General features: G+C 47.0%; 1 protein-coding gene across 10 annotated transcripts; it reads left to right on the top strand.

The window, feature by feature from the left end:
- Nucleotides 1–1,514: 1,514 nt before the first annotated feature.
- On the top strand, nucleotides 1,515–14,793 carry Hinfp (histone H4 transcription factor). 10 transcript variants are annotated; one of them, XM_030243935.1, is made up of 11 exons: nucleotides 1,568–2,096; nucleotides 2,285–2,449; nucleotides 4,644–4,821; nucleotides 7,439–7,668; nucleotides 7,907–8,018; nucleotides 8,206–8,358; nucleotides 8,820–8,897; nucleotides 8,987–9,107; nucleotides 9,194–9,332; nucleotides 9,414–9,538; nucleotides 10,651–14,793. In XM_030243935.1, exons 3-11 carry the CDS (start codon nucleotides 4,653–4,655, stop codon nucleotides 11,033–11,035), a joined length of 1,512 nt encoding a protein of 503 aa, XP_030099795.1. In that variant the 5' UTR covers nucleotides 1,568–2,096; nucleotides 2,285–2,449; nucleotides 4,644–4,652; the 3' UTR covers nucleotides 11,036–14,793. The 10 variants fall into 10 exon arrangements, with proteins under 10 accessions (XP_011240679.1, XP_030099794.1, XP_011240681.1 ...); XM_011242377.3 differs by having other exon boundaries at nucleotides 1,515–2,449; nucleotides 7,880–8,018; XM_030243934.1 differs by having other exon boundaries at nucleotides 1,515–2,449; nucleotides 4,459–4,821; nucleotides 7,880–8,018.
- Nucleotides 14,794–18,574: the final 3,781 nt, after the last annotated feature.

Raw genomic sequence — 18,574 nt, 5'->3', positions numbered from 1 at the left:
TAGGAGTGAAATTATGTGCCGCCGCACATGGCATTTTTTTTTTTTTCGAGACAGGGTTTCTCTGTGTAGCCCTGGCTGTCCTGGAACTCACTTTATAGACCAGGCTGGCCTCGAACTCAGAAATCCGACTGCCTCTGCCCCTCGAGTGCTGGGATTAAAGGCATGCACTACCACGCCTGGCTTGAGCATGGCAATTTTAAATTCTGAATTTCCTTCACTGGATTGTGTGACTGTGACTGGTTTATAAAAACGAAGAAATAGGCGCAACTGGTCTTTCTCACTGGGTAGTGTAGACTGCACAGTAGTAAGCACAAATACAATATATCATAATAAGAAGAGTCAATTCTCAGGCAAAGGACCGTCTCCATTGAAAACACAAGAATGGCTAGTTACGTAATGGGAAGTGGGAAGGGGAGACTTTCAGGGGAAAACAAGTGGACACATGGGAAGTAAAAGGAGGCACAGTGTGGTGGGGAAACTGAAATTTGTGTCTGAGGTGCAGGAAATGAGGTCCAAGACGCAAGATAGGATTTGAGGTAGGCAGCACCCAGATGCTGGCGTTTGGAAATTCTCCATTTGGTTTGGGGCCATTGTACTGAAGGCAACAGAACGCCTTTGAATATTTTACACAGAATTCTGACTTGATCGAGTCTGGTTTTGTTAAAGATCACTTTGCTGGGCTCTGTGAAGGATGTCTTGTAGAGAAATTAAGCACTGGGGCATGTTAAATGAGTGTGGAGTTCTGGAATGGGTGTCATTCGTCGAACAGAATGGAAGTGAAGATAGAGGAATATGGATGATCACGTGTTAAAGAAAGTAGACTTCGGCCGGGCGTGGTGGTGCACGCCTTTAATCCCAGCACTTGGGAGGCAGAGGCAGGCAGATTTCTGAGTTCCAGGACAGCCAGGGCTACACAGAGAAACCCTGTCTCGAAAAAACCAAAAAAAAAAAAAAAAAAAGAAAAAAGAAAAAAAAAAAAAGTAGACTCCGGGGCTGGTGTGTGTGTGTCTGTTGGTAGAGCATTTGTCTAGCAAGCAGAAACCCTTGAATGAATCCCCCAGTATCCCTTAAACTTGGTGAGGTGGCGCACTTAGGCAGGTGGGTCTCTGTGAGTCCAAGGTCAACCTGGGGTACGGTACATAAAACAGAGAAGACTTAAGAAAATCAAAGATGAAGGTGGTGCCCCAGTGTAGGCGAACTACCTAGACAACTAACCGAACTACAAACACCGTGAGGAAGATGACAGACAAGGCCGGCCAAACTAGGCGCATGCCCAGTGGGTGGTCGGCGCGAGTTTGCGCAGTAGTGGGAATTCAAGCCTCAAAGCTTCCCGCCTGCGCACAGTCGGGAGCAGGCCCAACCCACTTTTGAAGGTGACGCGAACTTCAGCCACATCCGGTCGTCCCTCACTCTCCCCCTTGGGACTCGGAGCCCTCTCCGGGACGATTCCCGCCTCTTCCGTGTTTTGGTGCGCACGGGCTCTGACAGACGCAGCGGCCATTGGCTGTCGGTCGACTCGAGAGCGGCGATTGGCTGTCGCTGGTCGTCGCTCAAACGCCTCGGGGTAGATGGTGTGAGGTGGGTGGGGCGCTGGGCAAACCAGCGGCGCTGGCAGGTGAGTGGAGGCTTGCGGCTCCCGTACCTTGGCGGCTAAAGCGGCTCTCTCCGGAGCCTGCGGAAGGCCGGGCTTCCTGGAGCCGCTCGGTGTGGCGTCCGTGCCGGCCCTTAGCCTCCGCGCCCTCGGGCTAGGGGGTCTCTGCGGCTGGACTCCCTCGGCACCACGCTTGACGCCGGGGATCCCGGGAAGCTCTCCCGGATGGGCTACTTCCTCTGAGTTCTAGCTACCTATCCTCCGGCCTCAGCGCCCAGGCGAGGCTGCCCACCGGCCTTTTCGTGTCCCGATCTCCCTGGTCCTGCGCCTTGGATTGGTTGCGGGGTTCAGCCGTCAGATCCTGGTCTGTGAGTCCTTGTTTAGGACCTGGGCCTTTCTTCTGGATTGTGGCTCAGAGTTCATTGGTGCCTGGCGATAGAGTATATACTCTCCTGATAATTGTTGATGGGATGGTTTTGTACTTTGACTAGTGATGAAATGTCAGGTAAGGATCCTGGGGGGGTTGGATGCTTCTCCATCCCCTAATTAACACTCAGAAACAAGGCTAGATGTAGCAAACCCTTAGTGAGCCTCAGTAGTGCATTAGGCCCATATGGCTTAAGTAATTTAAGATCACAAAACTAAGGAGTTTCGTTTTATTTTCCTTCTCCATCCTTCTGACTTCCTCTTCAGACAGATACACCCTTAGACATAATGTGATGTCCGTGGTGGCTTTCTTTTTTGTGAGACCATCTTAACTTTGTGGCTCTGGCTGTCCTGAAATTCTCAAGAGATCCTGTCTCAAAGACTGGCAACGCCACCCTGTTCCCCACCACTTGATTAGTGGTGTGAGCATATGTGAGTGAATGGTGGTGGTGGGGTTCCTGGGGTCATATTCAGGTTGTCAGGCTAGTGTGACAAGAGCTGCTTTCCCCCACTGAGCCATCTCACTTCTGCAGAATTGTCCCTTTAATGTCCCTCCTAGAAATTTTGCATCAACCTTTCACTTTGTTCTCGTTCTTTTAAACTACATACTTATTATATACTTTTGTTTTGTTTTGTTTTTAGAGACAGGGTTTGTCTGTGTAGCCCTGGCTGTCCTGGAACTCACTTTGTAGACCAGGCTAGCCTTAAACTCAGAAATCCGCCTGCCTCTGCCTCCCGAGTGCTGGGATTAAAGGCGTGCACCACCACGCCCAGCTTATTATATTCTTAAAAATGTTTAGTAAAGTATAGACACTGGAGTGTAAACAGGGCTCCTTCAGTCAAATGGAATCTACATTTTAACGTTAAAGGAGTAGTGGGATCTAGTATTGTGTGGGCAAAGCAAAGACAAATTATGGTATTGAATGCCTGACGGAAAATTTAACGTAATCCAGTAAGGAGTAGAATGCTTCAGGGTCATGTAGGCTATATGAAATAAGAATATGAACTTTGGGCTCAGCTTCAGCTTATCTATAAATGAGGTTTAAATGATGCCTGCCTCATAGTGTTACTAATAACATGATGCAAATAAAATGCTTAATATGAGGCTAGAGGTGGCTCAGTAAAGTACTTGCTTCACAAACCTCGGGAGGCCCTTGGTTTGATCTGCAGAGCCCACATTAAAAAAGCAAAGAGTCCAATGGCTGGGAGTGGTGGCACAGGCATTTAATCCTAGCATTTGAAAAGCAGAGATGGATGGGTCAAGGCCAGCGTGGTCTACATAGCTTGCTTCAAGGCAGCCAGAGAGACCCCATCTTGTAAAAAGGCCCATGAATGTTTGTGATCCTGTTGGGAAGTAGAGACAGGAGTCTCCTCGGAGCTCACTGGTCAGCCTACTCAGTGAGCTCCAGGGCAAGGAGAGACTCTATCAAAAGCAAACAAAGCCCTCAGATGGTTGATTCTTGAGGAACCATGGGTCCCTTCCAGTTGACTTCCAAACACACACACACACACACACACACACACACACACACACACACACACACAGAGTGTTTACCATGGCTGAGTGTGGTGGCTCAAACTTGTAATTTCAGCTACTTGGGAGTCTGAGGCAGGAGGATTGCAGCACAGTAGACAGACCTCAGAGTAAGTTTAAGGCCCACCTGGGTCAATTAGGGAAACCCTGTCCCAAATACTATTTATAAGGTCCTAGATTCCGTCCTCAGTACCAAAAATAACCAAAACAAGAACAAAATAGTATTTTTGTGAGGGCTTTTTAAAAAACTTGATCATTTTTTTTTCTTTCCCATGCAATGGTGTTTTTCACGAACAAAAGTCTGTGTGAGAATATTGGATCCTCTGGAGTTGGAATTACAGACAGTTGTAAGCTACTATATGGGAGCTGGGAACTGAACCCACATTCTCTGGAAGAGCAGCCAGAGCTCTTAACCACTGAGTCATATCTCCAGCCCCTTGAGATTTATTTTTACTTTAATGTGTATGGGTGTTTTACCTGTATGGAGGTCACATAACATGCCTGCAGTGCTCTCAGGGCAGAAAAATGTGTTTCATCTCCTGGAGCTGGTGTTATAGATGGTTGTAGCAGCCATATGGTTGTTGGCAGTCTAACCTAGATCCCTTAGAAGAGTTGTCTGGGCTCCTAACCAGAGCCTTCTCTCCATCTCCATTCAACAAAATAGTGCTATATATACAGTAAGTGTGATATTCCAAACAAAAAGTTTTGTTATCCCCAATTTGGCCAAGACCTCACATGCGGTAGGCGGTAGGCAGTGGGATCTGGGATTTAACTTTGGTGCCTTTCTTTGAAACTGAGCATTGTTCTGTCTCCCATGGGAATATGCTCAGAAGCTATATGAGAAAATGTCTGTTAACATCCTTAGCTTAGTGCTTGGCCCACGCTCAGTATTATTCTCTCTTTCCAGGAAGCCAGACAGCCTGTAGAGCTTGAGAAACTGCTGGTCCATCCCTACTGAAAAACAAAACAAACCCAAAAACTCGAGATACCGAAAAATACCTGCTGGCTCTCAGTGGGCTGCTCGCCTGCGTCTGCCTCCAGCAGCCCTGGAATACAGTCTTACAACTCTGGATTTCTTCCTCTTCCTCTAAGGTAAAGGCCATGTCGCCTCCTGGAAAAGTTCCCCGGAAGGAGAACCTGGGGCTCCAGTGTGAGTGGGGGTCCTGCTCCTTTGTGTGCTCGGCCATGGAGGAGTTCTTCGACCATGTCACTCAGCACCTGCAGCAGCACATGCATGGCTCTAAGGAAGAAGAGGAAGAGGACCCACTTGGTAAGGGGCAGGAAGGAGCTTAAGGGAGGTGTGACTCCGACCGACCGCTAGAGAAAGGACAGTTGAGGGAACAGTCGTGAGTCATCCCCGTCCCCAACCCCCATTTTTCTTTTTCAAGACAGGGTTTCTCTGTGTAGCCTTGGTTGTCCTGGAACTCATTTTGTAGACCAGGCTGGCCTCAAACTCTGAGGTGCACTTGCCTCTGTCTCCTGAGCTCAGGGATTAAAGGAGTGCATACCATACCTGGCTTTTTTTTTTTTTTTTTAAGTTTATTTTATTTATTTTTTACTTCATGTGCATTGGCGTTTGCCTGCGTTTGTGTCTGTATGAGGGTGTGGGATCCCCCGGAGCTGGGGTTACAGAGAGTAGTGAGCTGCCATATGAGTGCTAGGAATGGAACCTAGGTCCTCTGGAAGAGCAGCCATCTTAACCTCTAAGCCATCTCTCTAGCCCTCTGAGGCTTATTTTCTTAATTATACTTTCTTCGTTCATAAAAATATTAGGAAGTCATCTCTAGAGAAGTCAGTCAGCAAGGGTGTAAAGAATGATTACGAGCAGAAGGAGCGTGTGACTTTTGTGTGTATATGTGTCTGCACATGCATGCCATGGATGGAGTGTGGACATCACAGGACCCCTGATGGGAGTAGGCTCCGAGTCATCGGGCTTGATACAAGCTCCTTTACCTGCTAAATCGTCTTGCTGGACCTCTTCCCTTAAACATTCTTTATGGAAGTGGGAACACATATTTATATATGTATGTGTGTGGTGTGTGAGCTTGCCATGGAATATGTTTGGGGTCAGAGGACAACTGTGGAGCCCACCCTTTTCTGCCACTGTGTGGGTTCTGGGGTTTACTAGGCTTGGGAATAAGTACCTTTCCCTGCTGAGCTGTCTCTCTCCCACCCACCCACCCTTTTTTATTTTTTATTTTATTTTATTTTATTGAGACAGGACTTACTTTGAATCCTTTAGTGGCTTAGATTTCATTCTGTAGAGCATGCTTGCCTTGAATTCACAGAGATCTGAGTGAATTACAGGTGTCCGCCGGCCTGTGCCTCCCAGGTACTGGGACTAAAGGTTCATGTCACCATGCCCAGCCTCCCTTTTCCCTTTTTATTAACTTACTTACATTTTTTGTTTAGATTTATTTATTTTGTTTTATTTATCTTATCTTCATGTGTGTGCACCATGAGTGCCCAGTGTCTACAGAGGCCAGGAAAGGATGTTGGAGTCCCTTGAACTGGATGGTTGTAAACCATCATGTGGGAACCCAACCCAGGTCGTCTGCAAGAGCAACAAGTAGTCTTAACTGCTGAGCAATCTCCTGTCCCTTTTTACTTCTGAGACAGATCTTATTAATCCAGGTTAGCCTCATACCCCCTGAAGTTCTCCTGCTGTGGCCTCACAAATGCTGGAATTACTACCATGAGCCACCATACAGAGTTTGGAGCACATTTATATCATAACTACTCACCATAGCTGAGAAGAAAGCTGAACAGTTGTATTCAGGACACTCAGAAATGCGCCTCTTTCTGTTTACTCGTTTTCCCGTTCTTTGATAGTCTCCTGATTGACCTTAAACTTATTATGTAGCTAAGGTTGAACTTCAAGTCTGAGTCTGCTGAGGATGCTGGGATTATAGTTACACGCCACACCTGTTTGCAAAATCAAATAATACACAAAAATGAAATGAAAGGATTTTTTTCCCTGAATTTTCAGTCTTTTAAAATAAGCAATCCTGGGGGGAGGGGCAGAAAAAAAGAGCAAAACAGAAAGAAGCAATCGTGTTAAAAGTTGACGCTGTGGTGCTTAGAGGTGCAGGAGAGATAGGAAGTGGGATGATGGGCCTGTCTTTTACATTGACTCTTAACAGAGGGACTCTTAAACTTCAGTCAGCATCAAGTTACTTCTGTTTAACAGTTTATAGCAGGGTCTTACTCTGTAGTTCAGGTTGGCCTCAAAATCATGGCCATTTAGCTGGGCAGTGGTGGCGCACGCCTTTAATCTCAGCACTTGGGAGGCAGAGGCAGGCGGATTTCTAAGTTTGAGACCAGCCTGGTCTACAGAGTGAGTTCCAGGACAGCCAGGGCTACACAGAAAAGTCCTGTCTCATAAAAACCAAAAAAAAAAAAAAAAAAAAAAAAAAAAAGGGCAGTTTGCCAGCCTAATACTCTTGAGTCTTGGTATTATAGATAAAAGCCAGCATAGCTAGCTCTGGGTAATGTTTGCCTGGTACCACATACCTTACCCCAGATCCCTTGCCACTAGCTGCAGTTATGTAGATGTGCTTACTTAACCTCTGACTGAAGGTCCTGTGAAGACAGTGGTGGCGCACGCCTTTAATCCCAGCACTTGGGAGGCAGAGGCAGGTGGATCTCTAAGTTCAAGACCAACCTGGTCTATAGAGTGAGTTCCAGGACAGCCAGGGCTACACAGAGAAACCCTGTCTTGAAAAAAAACAAAACAAACCAAAACAAACAAAAGTTACTAGATAAGATTACATGGTGGATGAGCTCCTGGTGGGTTCATCCCTGGTCAGAGTCCTGCTTAATGTTTGAAATGGAAAGTAAACTGAGCTTGGAAAGTATCAGACTATTCCTTCTAACCCTTTCTGCAGAGGAAGAATTCTCCTGCTTGTGGCAGGAATGTGGCTTTTGCTCTCTGGACAGTTCTGCCGACCTCATCCGCCATGTCTACTTCCACTGCTACCACACCAAGCTAAAACAGTGGGGGCTGCAAGCCTTACAAAGCCAGGCTGACCTCAGCCCCTGCATCCTGGACTTTCAGAGCCGGAACGTCATCCCTGACACCCCTGACCATTTCCTGTGCCTGTGGGAACATTGCGAGGTCAGCAGATAGTGCCAGACATGGGGTGGAAGGAAGCTGGGAACCTTGACTCTTTCTGGGGTGCCTTATATTTCTGAGACTCGTGCTAGTATATCTCATCTATTCTTGTGTAAGTCCTTTGTCTTAAAACTTGGTTGTTCCCACAAGTTAATTTGGGGGAGAGCAAGAGGCCCCTTTGGACATGGGTGAGAGTCCCTGTAACCATTCTCAGTCCTCACCCCAAGTTGCCCCGGCACAGAGTGTCTTCGACAATCCTGAGTGGTTCTATCGGCATGTGGATGCGCACAGCCTGTGCTGTGAATACCAAGCTGTCAGCAAGGACAACCATGTGGTGCAGTGTGGCTGGAAAGGTAGGGTCACGCCTCTGCTCTGGCCTCTGCTTAAAAAACCCCTGGAGGTGTAAAGGTCTAGAGGAGCCAGGGATGGGACTAGTTCCTGCAAGACTAGCAGACTACTGGCTGGAGAAACTTGGGGGTACCAAAGCCAAGTTGGGGAAGGGTATTTAAGGATGGAAGATGATCAGATCTTCCTTCCCAGGCTGTACCTGTACCTTCAAGGACCGGTGTAAGCTTCGAGAACACCTCCGCAGCCACACCCAGGAGAAGGTGGTGGCCTGTCCCACCTGTGGGGGCATGTTTGCCAACAACACCAAGTTCTTAGATCACATCCGTCGCCAGACCTCATTGGATCGTAAGAAGTTGGAGCAGAGAGGGGGAGTGTGGGCTATCTATCCTACTTGAAGTGAGGACAAGGGTATTTTCCCAGGGGAGGTGGCTCTGCTGAGATCTGTGCCCTGCACTCTTCCTTCCCCTTTGGGATCAGGCACTTCCTAGCTTTCACTTAGACAATGATCAGCACTTACTGTTTTAGCATCAGTTATCTCAGGAATCCTCACAACAGCCCCATGAGGTAGGCTTCTTATTCCCCTTTTTACAGATGAGGAAACTGAGGCTCAGAGAGCTTAAATCACTTACCTGAGATCACACAGCTAGTAAGTGGTGAAGCTGGGGTTTTAACTCAGGTGGACTCCAGATCCCGTCTGTAGCTTCCCTTGGCTCCTCGGGTGGCTCCCTTGTATTTGGGGTGGCTCCCCTCTCCTCTGCCCTTCACTGTTATCTTCAGTCCCCTTTGTTCTGTCCACTCCACCCCAGAGCAGCGATTCCAGTGTTCCCACTGTTCCAAGAGATTTGCCACAGAGAGGCTCTTGCGTGACCACATGCGGAACCATGGTGAGTGGCCTATGCCCAAGCCTTCCTGCCTTCTTAAGGTTCCGTGAGTCCATAACTCATGGCCTTTTGGCCTCTTCTCTGCTCCTCAGTGAATCACTATAAATGCCCTTTGTGTGACATGACCTGCCCACTGCCTTCTTCCCTCCGGAATCACATGCGCTTTCGACACAGTGAGGACCGACCCTATAAATGTGACTGTTGTGACTACAGGTAAGGGGACCCTGGGGTACAAAAATACAAGGCTCAAGTTTCAGGGTTCCCTATGTCCCCCAACCCCTCCTGATTTCTCTTTGCAGCTGTAAGAATTTGATTGACCTCCGGAAGCACCTAGACACCCACAGCAAGGAGTCAGCCTACAGGTGTGACTTTGAGAACTGCAATTTCAGTGCGAGGTCACTCAGCTCTGTCAAGTCCCATCACCGCAAAGTGCATGAAGTGAGTGAGTGGCTGGCTGGTGGGGAAGGGCCGGCAGGAGTATGGGTGAGGAGCTGACCTCATGTCCTCCCTTCTCGTCAGGGAGACTCAGAGCCAAGGTACAAATGTCATGTCTGTGACAAATGCTTCACACGTGGCAACAACCTCACTGTGCACCTTCGCAAGAAGCACCAGTTCAAGTGGCCCTCAGGACACCCTCGCTTTCGGTAGGAGTCTTTCCCCACAGATCTCTACTCCTTGTTTTGTTTATTGTTGTGTATATGGGGGGTGCAGCTTGATTACCTGTGTGGTTAAGATACTGAACTTAGATCATCAGGCATGTGTGGCAAGCATTTTAGACCCCTGGCCTTGAATTCACAGAGATCCACCTGCCTCTCTGCCTCTGATGAGATGAAAGGCGTGCACTACCATGCAGGGCTGAGACTTCTAATGTAAAGTGTAGCTTCAGACTCAGCAAGTGATGCTAGAGTTCCTGAGCTGGAGCCAGAGTTAAAGGCCAAGCCAGGGTCCTGACCTCAGCTCTGCGGCCTTCTCCTAAACGTTTGATGCTGTCTTGTTACAGAGCTGATCAGTCTCTGTACTGTGTGGGGCTTCAGCATTACTTTTTCAATTTTGAGTCCTTTCTTCTGAACCTTTTTTAAAAAAAGATTTATTTATTTATTTTTCTGTATATGAGTACACTGTAGCTATACAGATGGTTCTGAGCCATCATGTGGTTGCTGGGAATTGAACTCAGGACCTCTGCTTGCTCCAGCCCTGCTCGCTCCGGCCCAAAGATTCATTTATTGTTATACATTAGTACACTGTAGCTGTCTTCAGACACACCAGAAGAGGACAGCAGATCTCATTACGGATGGTTGTGAACCACCATGTGGTTGCTGGGATTTGAACTCAGGACCTCTGGAAGAGCAGTCAATGGGGCTGGTGAGATGGCTCAGTGGGTAAGAGCACCCGACTGCTCTTCCGAAGGTCCAGAGTTCAAATCCCAGCAACCACATGGTGGCTCACAACCATCCGTAACAAGATCTGACTCCCTCTTCTGGAGTGTGTGAAGACAGCTACAGTGTATTTACATAAAATAATAAAATAAATCTTAAAAAAAAAAAAAAAAGAGCAGTCAAGTGCTCTTAACCACTGAGCCATCTCTCCAGCCTGCCTCTGAACCTTGATGCTACAGATTCCATTAAAAGCCTTTTCTTAATCTTTAGTTCTATCACATAGAATCCTAAGATTTCTTCCAGATGGCATATTTGTATCTTCACCCTCTGATTCTAGGCAATTTTTCCATCCTCTGCTGATGTACTGCCTTCTCCTCCAGGTACAAGGAACATGAAGATGGCTACATGCGACTGCAGCTAGTTCGGTATGAGAGTGTGGAGCTGACACAGCAGTTGCTGCAGCAGTTACAAGAAGGATCAGATCCGGGATTGGCACTGAATGAGAGCAGCCTGCAGGGCATTGTTCTGGAAACAGTGCTAGGGGGGCCAGGACCTGAGGAAGAGACAGAAGAGGAAGGTAGGGTTGTTGAGGGAACAGCTCTCTCAGCTTCTCAGGACAACCCCAGCTCAGCCATTCATATGGTCAGTCAGACAGACACCCAAGGCCAGCGAGACATTGTCTACTGTGTACTGTCTGAAGGCCCAGGAGAGCCCCCGCCAGTCTCCGAAACCCTCAAGAGAGATGGAAAAGCTCGAGGAACCTGAGGAGCCGGGGTCCAGGTGGGCTGAGGCTGCAGAGTCTGGCCGGTCCTGCTCCACATCTTGAAGTTTGAGCTGGGCAGGAAGCGGTGCCCCAGGGGTCAGCCTTTGTTCTTGGATGCCTTTAGAAGTGGTGCTGAGAACAGTGTGTTCCCCTCTGACTCAGAAGGCATCATTCTATAGACTCTGGGGAGTTGGATTCATTGAGGAAATCCTACATGTATGTTCTTATTAGAGGAGCTGTTACCAGGTTTAAGTGTACTCCCTTGGCATGCTAGACAGTAAGTATTTAGTCTACATCCATTCCAATTTCCAGGGATCCATCGATCCATTGACCCAGGGATGAGGGACTGTTCTTTCCAAGGGCTGTTTCCTCACTGTTAGTTACGCATTGAGAACCAGGTGCCATTTCTCTCAAGGTTTCCTTTTACATTCCAGGGACACTTGTTATCTTCAGGGACACGATTATAGATACTGTGTATGTGTGGCAGTTGTCTTTTGGGGAATAAAAGAAACACTTGGGCTGTTACTTATTTCTTAAGTTTGATGGCAGTTAGCCAAGTAACAGATACAGCTGCTTAGAAGTAGAGCTGAATAATTAGACTTCTCCCTTTAGTGCTCAGGACGGTTCCTTTAACTGTGGTGTACCCATTTAGAGGAGGAGTCCACTTCCTCCAGAGCATCTTCCACTTCTGTGGAAGGAAGCTCCATGGACTTCACCATGAATGAGTGCTAGCAGTGTTACAAGGTTAATACAAATGGCTCCTGGACAGTACCCTCCGTTCTAATTAGAACCCTGTGCCTCTGTGGTAGGTTGGGGTGTGGGACTGCAAAGGAAACAGAAATGGAGGTAGGTCAGGAAGTGACCCTAGAGAATGCCAAATACTCAAGGGCCAGGAATCAAGCTAGAAAATCTATACAGTTTCCTACAGAGTGGATCTATTTTGATAAGCTTATGTCACATATATGATCATGTGTGTGTGTGTGTGTGTTTTGCCTTTATGTATGTAAGTATATCATAGTCAAGCAGTGTCCATGCAGGTAAAAAGGGTGACCAATCCTCTGGAACTGAAGTTAAAGACAGGTGGGTGCTGGAAACTGAATGTGGTTCTCTGCAAGAGCAACAAGTGCTCTCGCCTGCTTAGCCATCTCTCCAGCCTCTTTTGTTGTATTCTTGAAGTTGAAATTCCTCAAAAGAATTAACTCTTTTTTTTTCTTTATTTTTAAAGATTTTATTTATTTTGTTTATGAGTATACTGTCACTGTTCTCAGACACAAAGAGGACATCAGATTCCCATTGCTGTGGTTGTGAGCCACCATGTGGTTGCTGGGAATTGAACTGAGGACCTCTGGAAGAACAGTTAGTGCTCTTAACCACTGAGCCATCTCTCCAGCCCCCACCCCACCCTTTTTTTTCCCCAATTGAAAAACATTAGACATAGTGGCACTTACCTTTAATCCTGACACTTAAGGAGACAGAGGCGGGCATTGGAGGTTAAGGCCAGTCTGGTCTACAGAGTGAGTTCTAGAATAGCCAGGGCTACATGGAGAAATCCTGTCTCAAAAAAACTTAAAAAAAAAAAGTGTAGTATATGTGTGAGTGTCTGTCCCTGGGTACATGGTATGTGCACTCTCACCTGTTTTCTCGACTAACCAGTGAGCTCTGGGGATTTGCCTTTCTCTGCCCCTGATACCATGCTGGGTAGAGCTTTTACCTAAGTGTTGGGTGTCTGGGCTCAGATCCTTGTGTTTGTAGAGCAAGCACTTACTGACCGAGCCATCCCCATGCATATTGCCCTTTTGTTGGCTCTCTTAGTCCGTGTAAAGGGAGTATTCTTGGGGACCTTAGATCCTTAGATAGCTGCATAGAAGGATTTCTGAACTTTAGCATCTTCAGGACGAAGCCTTCCTAAACTGTCCAGGAACTGTGTCTGCTTCACCACCACCAGCACCACCTGTGTGAGGCAGGATCTCCCTGAGCTCGTTTGACTTGGGTCTTCTGTCTTGTGCTTTGTAAACAAGGCCCTGGCTTTCCTTCCCAGCTTTGCTAAAAAGAAAACGAAAAGGAGCTAGATGGTGGTGGTGCACCCTTTTAATCCCAGCACTTAAAAGACATCCATGTAGATCTCTATGAGTTCAAGGATAGCCTGGTCTATTGAGAGAGTTCCAGGATAGCCAGGGCTACACAGAAATCCTGTCTTGGGGTGAGAGTAGGGGATGATGAGGACTGTTTTTTTTTCTTTTAAATTTTGCTTTGAGAGGCAGGCTTCAGATCTTTTGGTTCTCTTCTCTAACCCGCTTCCTGGCTGCTGGGATTACAAGTATGTACCACCATACTCAGCTCCTGATTTCTTACTGCAAAAACTGCCTATTACAGAAGTGTAGTGGTACACACCTAATACCAGCATTCAGGAGAGTCCAGCAGATCCCTTGAATTGGAGGCAAGTCTGGTCTATGTTCCAGGACATTCAGGGCTATGCAGAGAGAGCCTGTCTCAGAAATAGATGGCCTTTGTAAAGAAAAAACAAAAGGCTATATCAATTTCTATTGAGTCTTTGCTATAGCTTAGGCAGATTACGTGTAGAAGTTCGGGAAGACTGCAGGAAGAGGCTTCCTCCTAAGCAGTAACACAAAGAAGGCAGCCCTAGAAGGATTGCAGTGTTTGAAGGGTTTGGTGCGATGGGGATACCAGGGAACCCAGGAGTTGGGAACTAGTGTGGCTGCTTCTCAGAAGAGCACTCAAATATGAAATGAATGAATAAACTGCTCAGGACTGGAATAAATGAAGAGCATGGTCCTTTCATGTAGTGTAGCAGGAAGGGGTAAAGAAATCGTTTCTAGACCATGCTGGGAATTGAACTCAGGTCCTCTGGAGGCAAAACGGATGAGCCAAAGGGTGTTACAAGACTTCAAGTTCTACTGAGGGAAGGTAGATAAAGAAAGAGACTTTGGTTAAGACCAGCCCTATAGTATTTACCTAACAAAGGCATAAGTTCAGTTTCCAGTTGTGACAGTTAATTTGCCAACTTGACGTAATCTAGAGTCACCTGCAAAGAGAGTCTCATTGAGGGACTGTCTAGATCTCGCTGACCCATTGTGAGCATGTCTGTGTGGGATTATCTTGATTGTGTTGAGGTAAGAAGATCCACCCACTGTGGGTGGCACTATTTTCTGGGCAGGCAGATCCTTAGTGTAGAGACAGCTGAACACTGGCAGGCATGTGTGTATTTGTTCTCTGCTCTTGACTGTGATATGTGTCAAGTTCCTGACACCTTGACTCCCCAGTAGTCTGTAACTTTGGAATTACGAGCATAATAACCCTTTGTCCCTTAAAGTGCTTTTAGCAGGATATTTGTCACAGCAACAGAAAATGAAACTAATACACAGTAACATGTGTGGACTGGAGAGGTGACACAGTGGTTAAGAGCACTTGCTGTTCTTCCAGAGGATTCAGGTTCAGGTATGAGTACCCACAGGTAGCTCAAGGCCATCTATAACTCCCAGTTCCAGGAGATCTGATGCCCTCTGCTGGCCTCTGTGAGCATGAAACGTGCATGTGGTACACAGACATACATGCAGGCAAAACACTCATCCACATAAGTAATCCTAAAAGACAAAAAGGCTTTGGTAGAGAACTTGGCATTCACTTCCTATCAAAGGAACTATCATGTAACAGGAGAGAAAGACGCGGCTCTAGGGGCCATGAATGTAGCTCAATGGTAGAACACTTGTTTAAATGCTTGATTAAATTATTTTATGTCAGACTTGAGTGTGGTGGTGCCTTTAATCCCAGTAGAGCTCTGACTGGTCTACACAGTAAATTCCAGGACAGTCAGGGCTACACAGAGATACCCAGTCTCAAACAACTAACATTATTTTATATTCTATGTTAGTCTCTTTCGCTATAACAAAAACAAAGAAACCTATGAGGTATACAAGGCAAAAAGAATTTATTTTGGCTTTTTTTTTTTTAAAGAGGTTTCAGGCCATGCCTATAGTTGTTTCTGGGCCTACAATGAGAAATCGTGGGGGGAGAATGTGGGGGACGGGAACTGCTCAGCTGTGGTGGCTAGGGAATAGGAGGACAGGGACAAGATACTCTTTAAAAGCAAGACTCTCGCCAGGGCAGTGGTGGTGCATACCTTTAATCCCAGCACTCGGGAGGTAGAGGCAGGTGGATTTCTGAGTTCGAGGCCAACCTGGTCTACAGAGTGAGTTCCAGGACAGCCAAGGGTACACAGAGAAATCCTGTCTCAAAAAAACAAAAGCAAGAAAGACTCTCTGAAGATCATCATGCCAGAGTTCAGAACGGTTACCACTTACTTGCCTGTGTTTGGGAGCCAAGAAAGAGAGGATGAACTTTGCTGCTGTACTGTAGAAGCGAGGAAGCTCTCTCCTTTTTGAGCACCCCCTTTCCATCCCGAGCAGCACCTCCCAAATGTCCAGCAGAGACTCTTCTTCTTGACAGACTTACAGGTTTAGAGTTGAGCCAGTTGGTGGGCAAGAGAGATCACACTGGACAAAGACTCGGGGTGCTGGGAACAACTGGACCAGTTCCCAAATCTCCAGTCTAAATCCTTTTTGGATCCCACAGGACCCCACCACACTCCTTTCCCCCCCATAAAGCTTATCAACTACTCACACAAATCCTTGTCCAGAGCAGCCTGTTGCTTAGATTATCGCCTAGCACTAAGCTGAGATGAGAATTATCAACCGTTGCATGTCTGGCCATAGGAAATCTTCCGTGGAAATAAACTGCTTGGATGGAGGTAGTGGGAAGGGCTAGGTAGGAATGGGAGGATTCTCTCGGGGAACAAAAAAGATAAATCTTAGGGAATAGGCAGATATGTATTTGGAGAAGCGGGGGAGATCTGGACATTAAGAAAAGTCTGTCACAAGATGACTTAGAAGATGAGGTCTATACTAAGCAAAGACCCACTCTAGATACTAAGTCAGAAACCTTAGGAGTGGAACCCAGCACATAAGTCTTTAGCCTTTCAGAGGATTTGGGGTGAACACTAAAGTGTGACAACCACTGTTGGTAAGGTACAAGGTCTATCTAGGATAAGTGTGGCTTCTCCTTTGCCAAGAAGTGGGGTATCGTTCTGGAGAAAGAAAATGATCCTGAATCATGGGCAGCATTTCCCCCTCCCCGTGCTGGCACCCCTACCCCCAGGGCTGCATGGTCTCTGAGAATCACAAGGCTACCCTTGACCTCAAGGTCCTCCTCATTCAGTGCCAGGACTATGACATGTGCCTCCATGCCCGACCAGTTATGCTGTGCGTTTGCCATCTCCATGTTCCTGATGAGGCGAAGAGATGAGGAACCTGCTCAAGAGAAGACTCCGTGGGGTTGAGGTGGTGGGGGTGGGGAGAGGTCAGCAGGCACAGTGTGCAATAGTAAAAGCTTTCGTGTGCGGTGCTGAGGGTTGAACCACTGAGTTGTACCCTCAGCCCTGGGAAAACCATTTCTGATGTGTTATAACGGTGGGCTAACTGTGGGTGCCAGTGATTGGATACTTCAAAAAAGCTAGTAGGTTGGATATATCCAACAGAAAGAAGTGATAAATATGTGAGAAGATAATATATACTATTACTCAAGTGTGAGGGTTTCAATAAGAATTATGCCCCCCTCATATATTTGAATGCTTAGTCACCAGGAAGTGGCACTGTTTAAGAAGGATTAGGAGGTGTGGCCTTGTTGAAAGAGGAATGTCACTGGGGATGGTCTTGGAGGTTTCAAAAAGCTCATAGGAGACCCAGAGTGATGTGATGGTGGAGATCTCTCTCTCTCTTGCTCTCTCGCTCTCTCGCTCTCTCGCTCTCTCTCTCTGGTTGTGGATCAGGATGTATCTCTCAGCACTTCTCCAGCACCACACCTGCCTGCTTCCTTCCCCCCTCCCAACACCCGTGCCCTCTGCTGTGATGATAATGGACTAAGCCTCTGAAACTGTAAGGAAGTCCCTAATTAAATGCTTTCTTTTATAAGAGTTGCCTTGGTCATGGTGTCTGTTCACAGCAATGGAAGAGTGACTAAGACATCTGGTAAGATGAGTACACATCGGAATACTGGGCTGTTGAGCTGTGCAAGCCTGGTAGCCTGCATATCTGATCTGATCCTTGAAACTCAAAACGGAGAAATAAAATTTAAATATGCCAAATGTTATGTCTTCATTAAGTTTGGGATATGTGGGATCCTGAAGTCCATTTGTAAATAGGGTTCTGAGATGACAGGTTAGCAAAATGGGTAAAACCAGAGACTTTGGGTTTCGAACCTATCCTTTGGATTTGCTATGCCTGACCCTTTGGCATAATGCTTAATCTTCTTATTTCTCAGTTTCTTTTCTCCAAAGGAAAGTTAAAAAAAACCCTGCGTCATAGGCAGATCTCTAGAAGTGTGAGGCCATCCTGGTCTACTTACCAAATTCCAGGCCAGCCAAAACTACATAGTAAGATACTGTCTCAACAAAATAAAGCAAAAACCCTGCTTCATGGAGTACTAAGATTATCTGAGAAGAGTGTACAGTTTATAGTAGTTTTTCAGTAAGTACTTATGTTAGACAGGCCTGGTGACATGTTTATAGTCACTGCACCCAAGAGAGGGGGAAGACTGGGCAGTCAAAGCCAGCCTCAGCAACAGCCTGAGTTAGTGAGACCCTAACGCACGCGCGCGCGCTTACATACAAAGCAATCATTGGGGTATTGTCTATCATGAGGTATTGGAGATTAACTTGAAGAATAGAGGGTCCATCTGGAAAATTCGAAGATTGGTCCTGAGGAATGACCATAGGTGAGACAGGGATGAAGGGAAATTGGGAAAGATTGGATCCCAAACCCCCATGAACCTCATAGTCTCAGGGTGGGTGTGGACATGTCCTGCAGGGTCGCTAGTTTCCTGGGCTGCAGAGAGGTTTGGGCGAGGGTTGGGGGCTGGTGTTGGATTATTAGCATCTTCCGCTGCAGTAGCAGTGGAAGCAGTACCCAGAACCTAAGCCTACCTACCTCCTATCTGTCTCTGCATGTGACAGGCGGGAACTAAAAAGCTCAGGTCACGTGACTTACTGACCCCTTAAAGAAATAGAGGATAGGGCAGGCAGGAGCCAAGAGTAATTGAGAAAGGGCCAAAGCAAGTAGGCGGGGTGCGGGGGCGGGGGCGGTGTAAGCGCTCTGAGGACCCAGCCACGCTTGTAGGTGAGAGAGAATGTCCATGTCTATGAAAAGCCGTCCAAGACAGAATCTGAAGAGCTTTGTGTATGTATGGACTGCAGCCTCTTAGATCAGCCTATACTGGCTTGGAGACCTGAATCTGGCTGGTCGAATAGAATAAAGACTTTGATGGCCAAAGCAGGCTGTGACTGGGTCAAGGTTAACCTTGGAGCTGCCTGCAGGCTTTGTCATAACTACTATCCCCTGTCTCTTCATAACTAGTGTCCTCTTGAGCCCTTAGAGAGGGGGGATGTGAAGAGGCGTGAGAGGCTGTCTCAAAGTCTCAAGAATTATACATTCAAGTCCTTTGTACTTTAGGGTTGGGTGGGGCTGCGCTCC

Source organism: Mus musculus, chromosome 9 (genome assembly GCF_000001635.26).
Source record: "Mus musculus strain C57BL/6J chromosome 9, GRCm38.p6 C57BL/6J".
Taxonomy (NCBI): Eukaryota; Metazoa; Chordata; class Mammalia; order Rodentia; family Muridae; genus Mus; species Mus musculus.
Note: the sequence above shows the minus strand (reverse complement) of the source record. Positions and strands in the feature narration are given on the sequence as shown.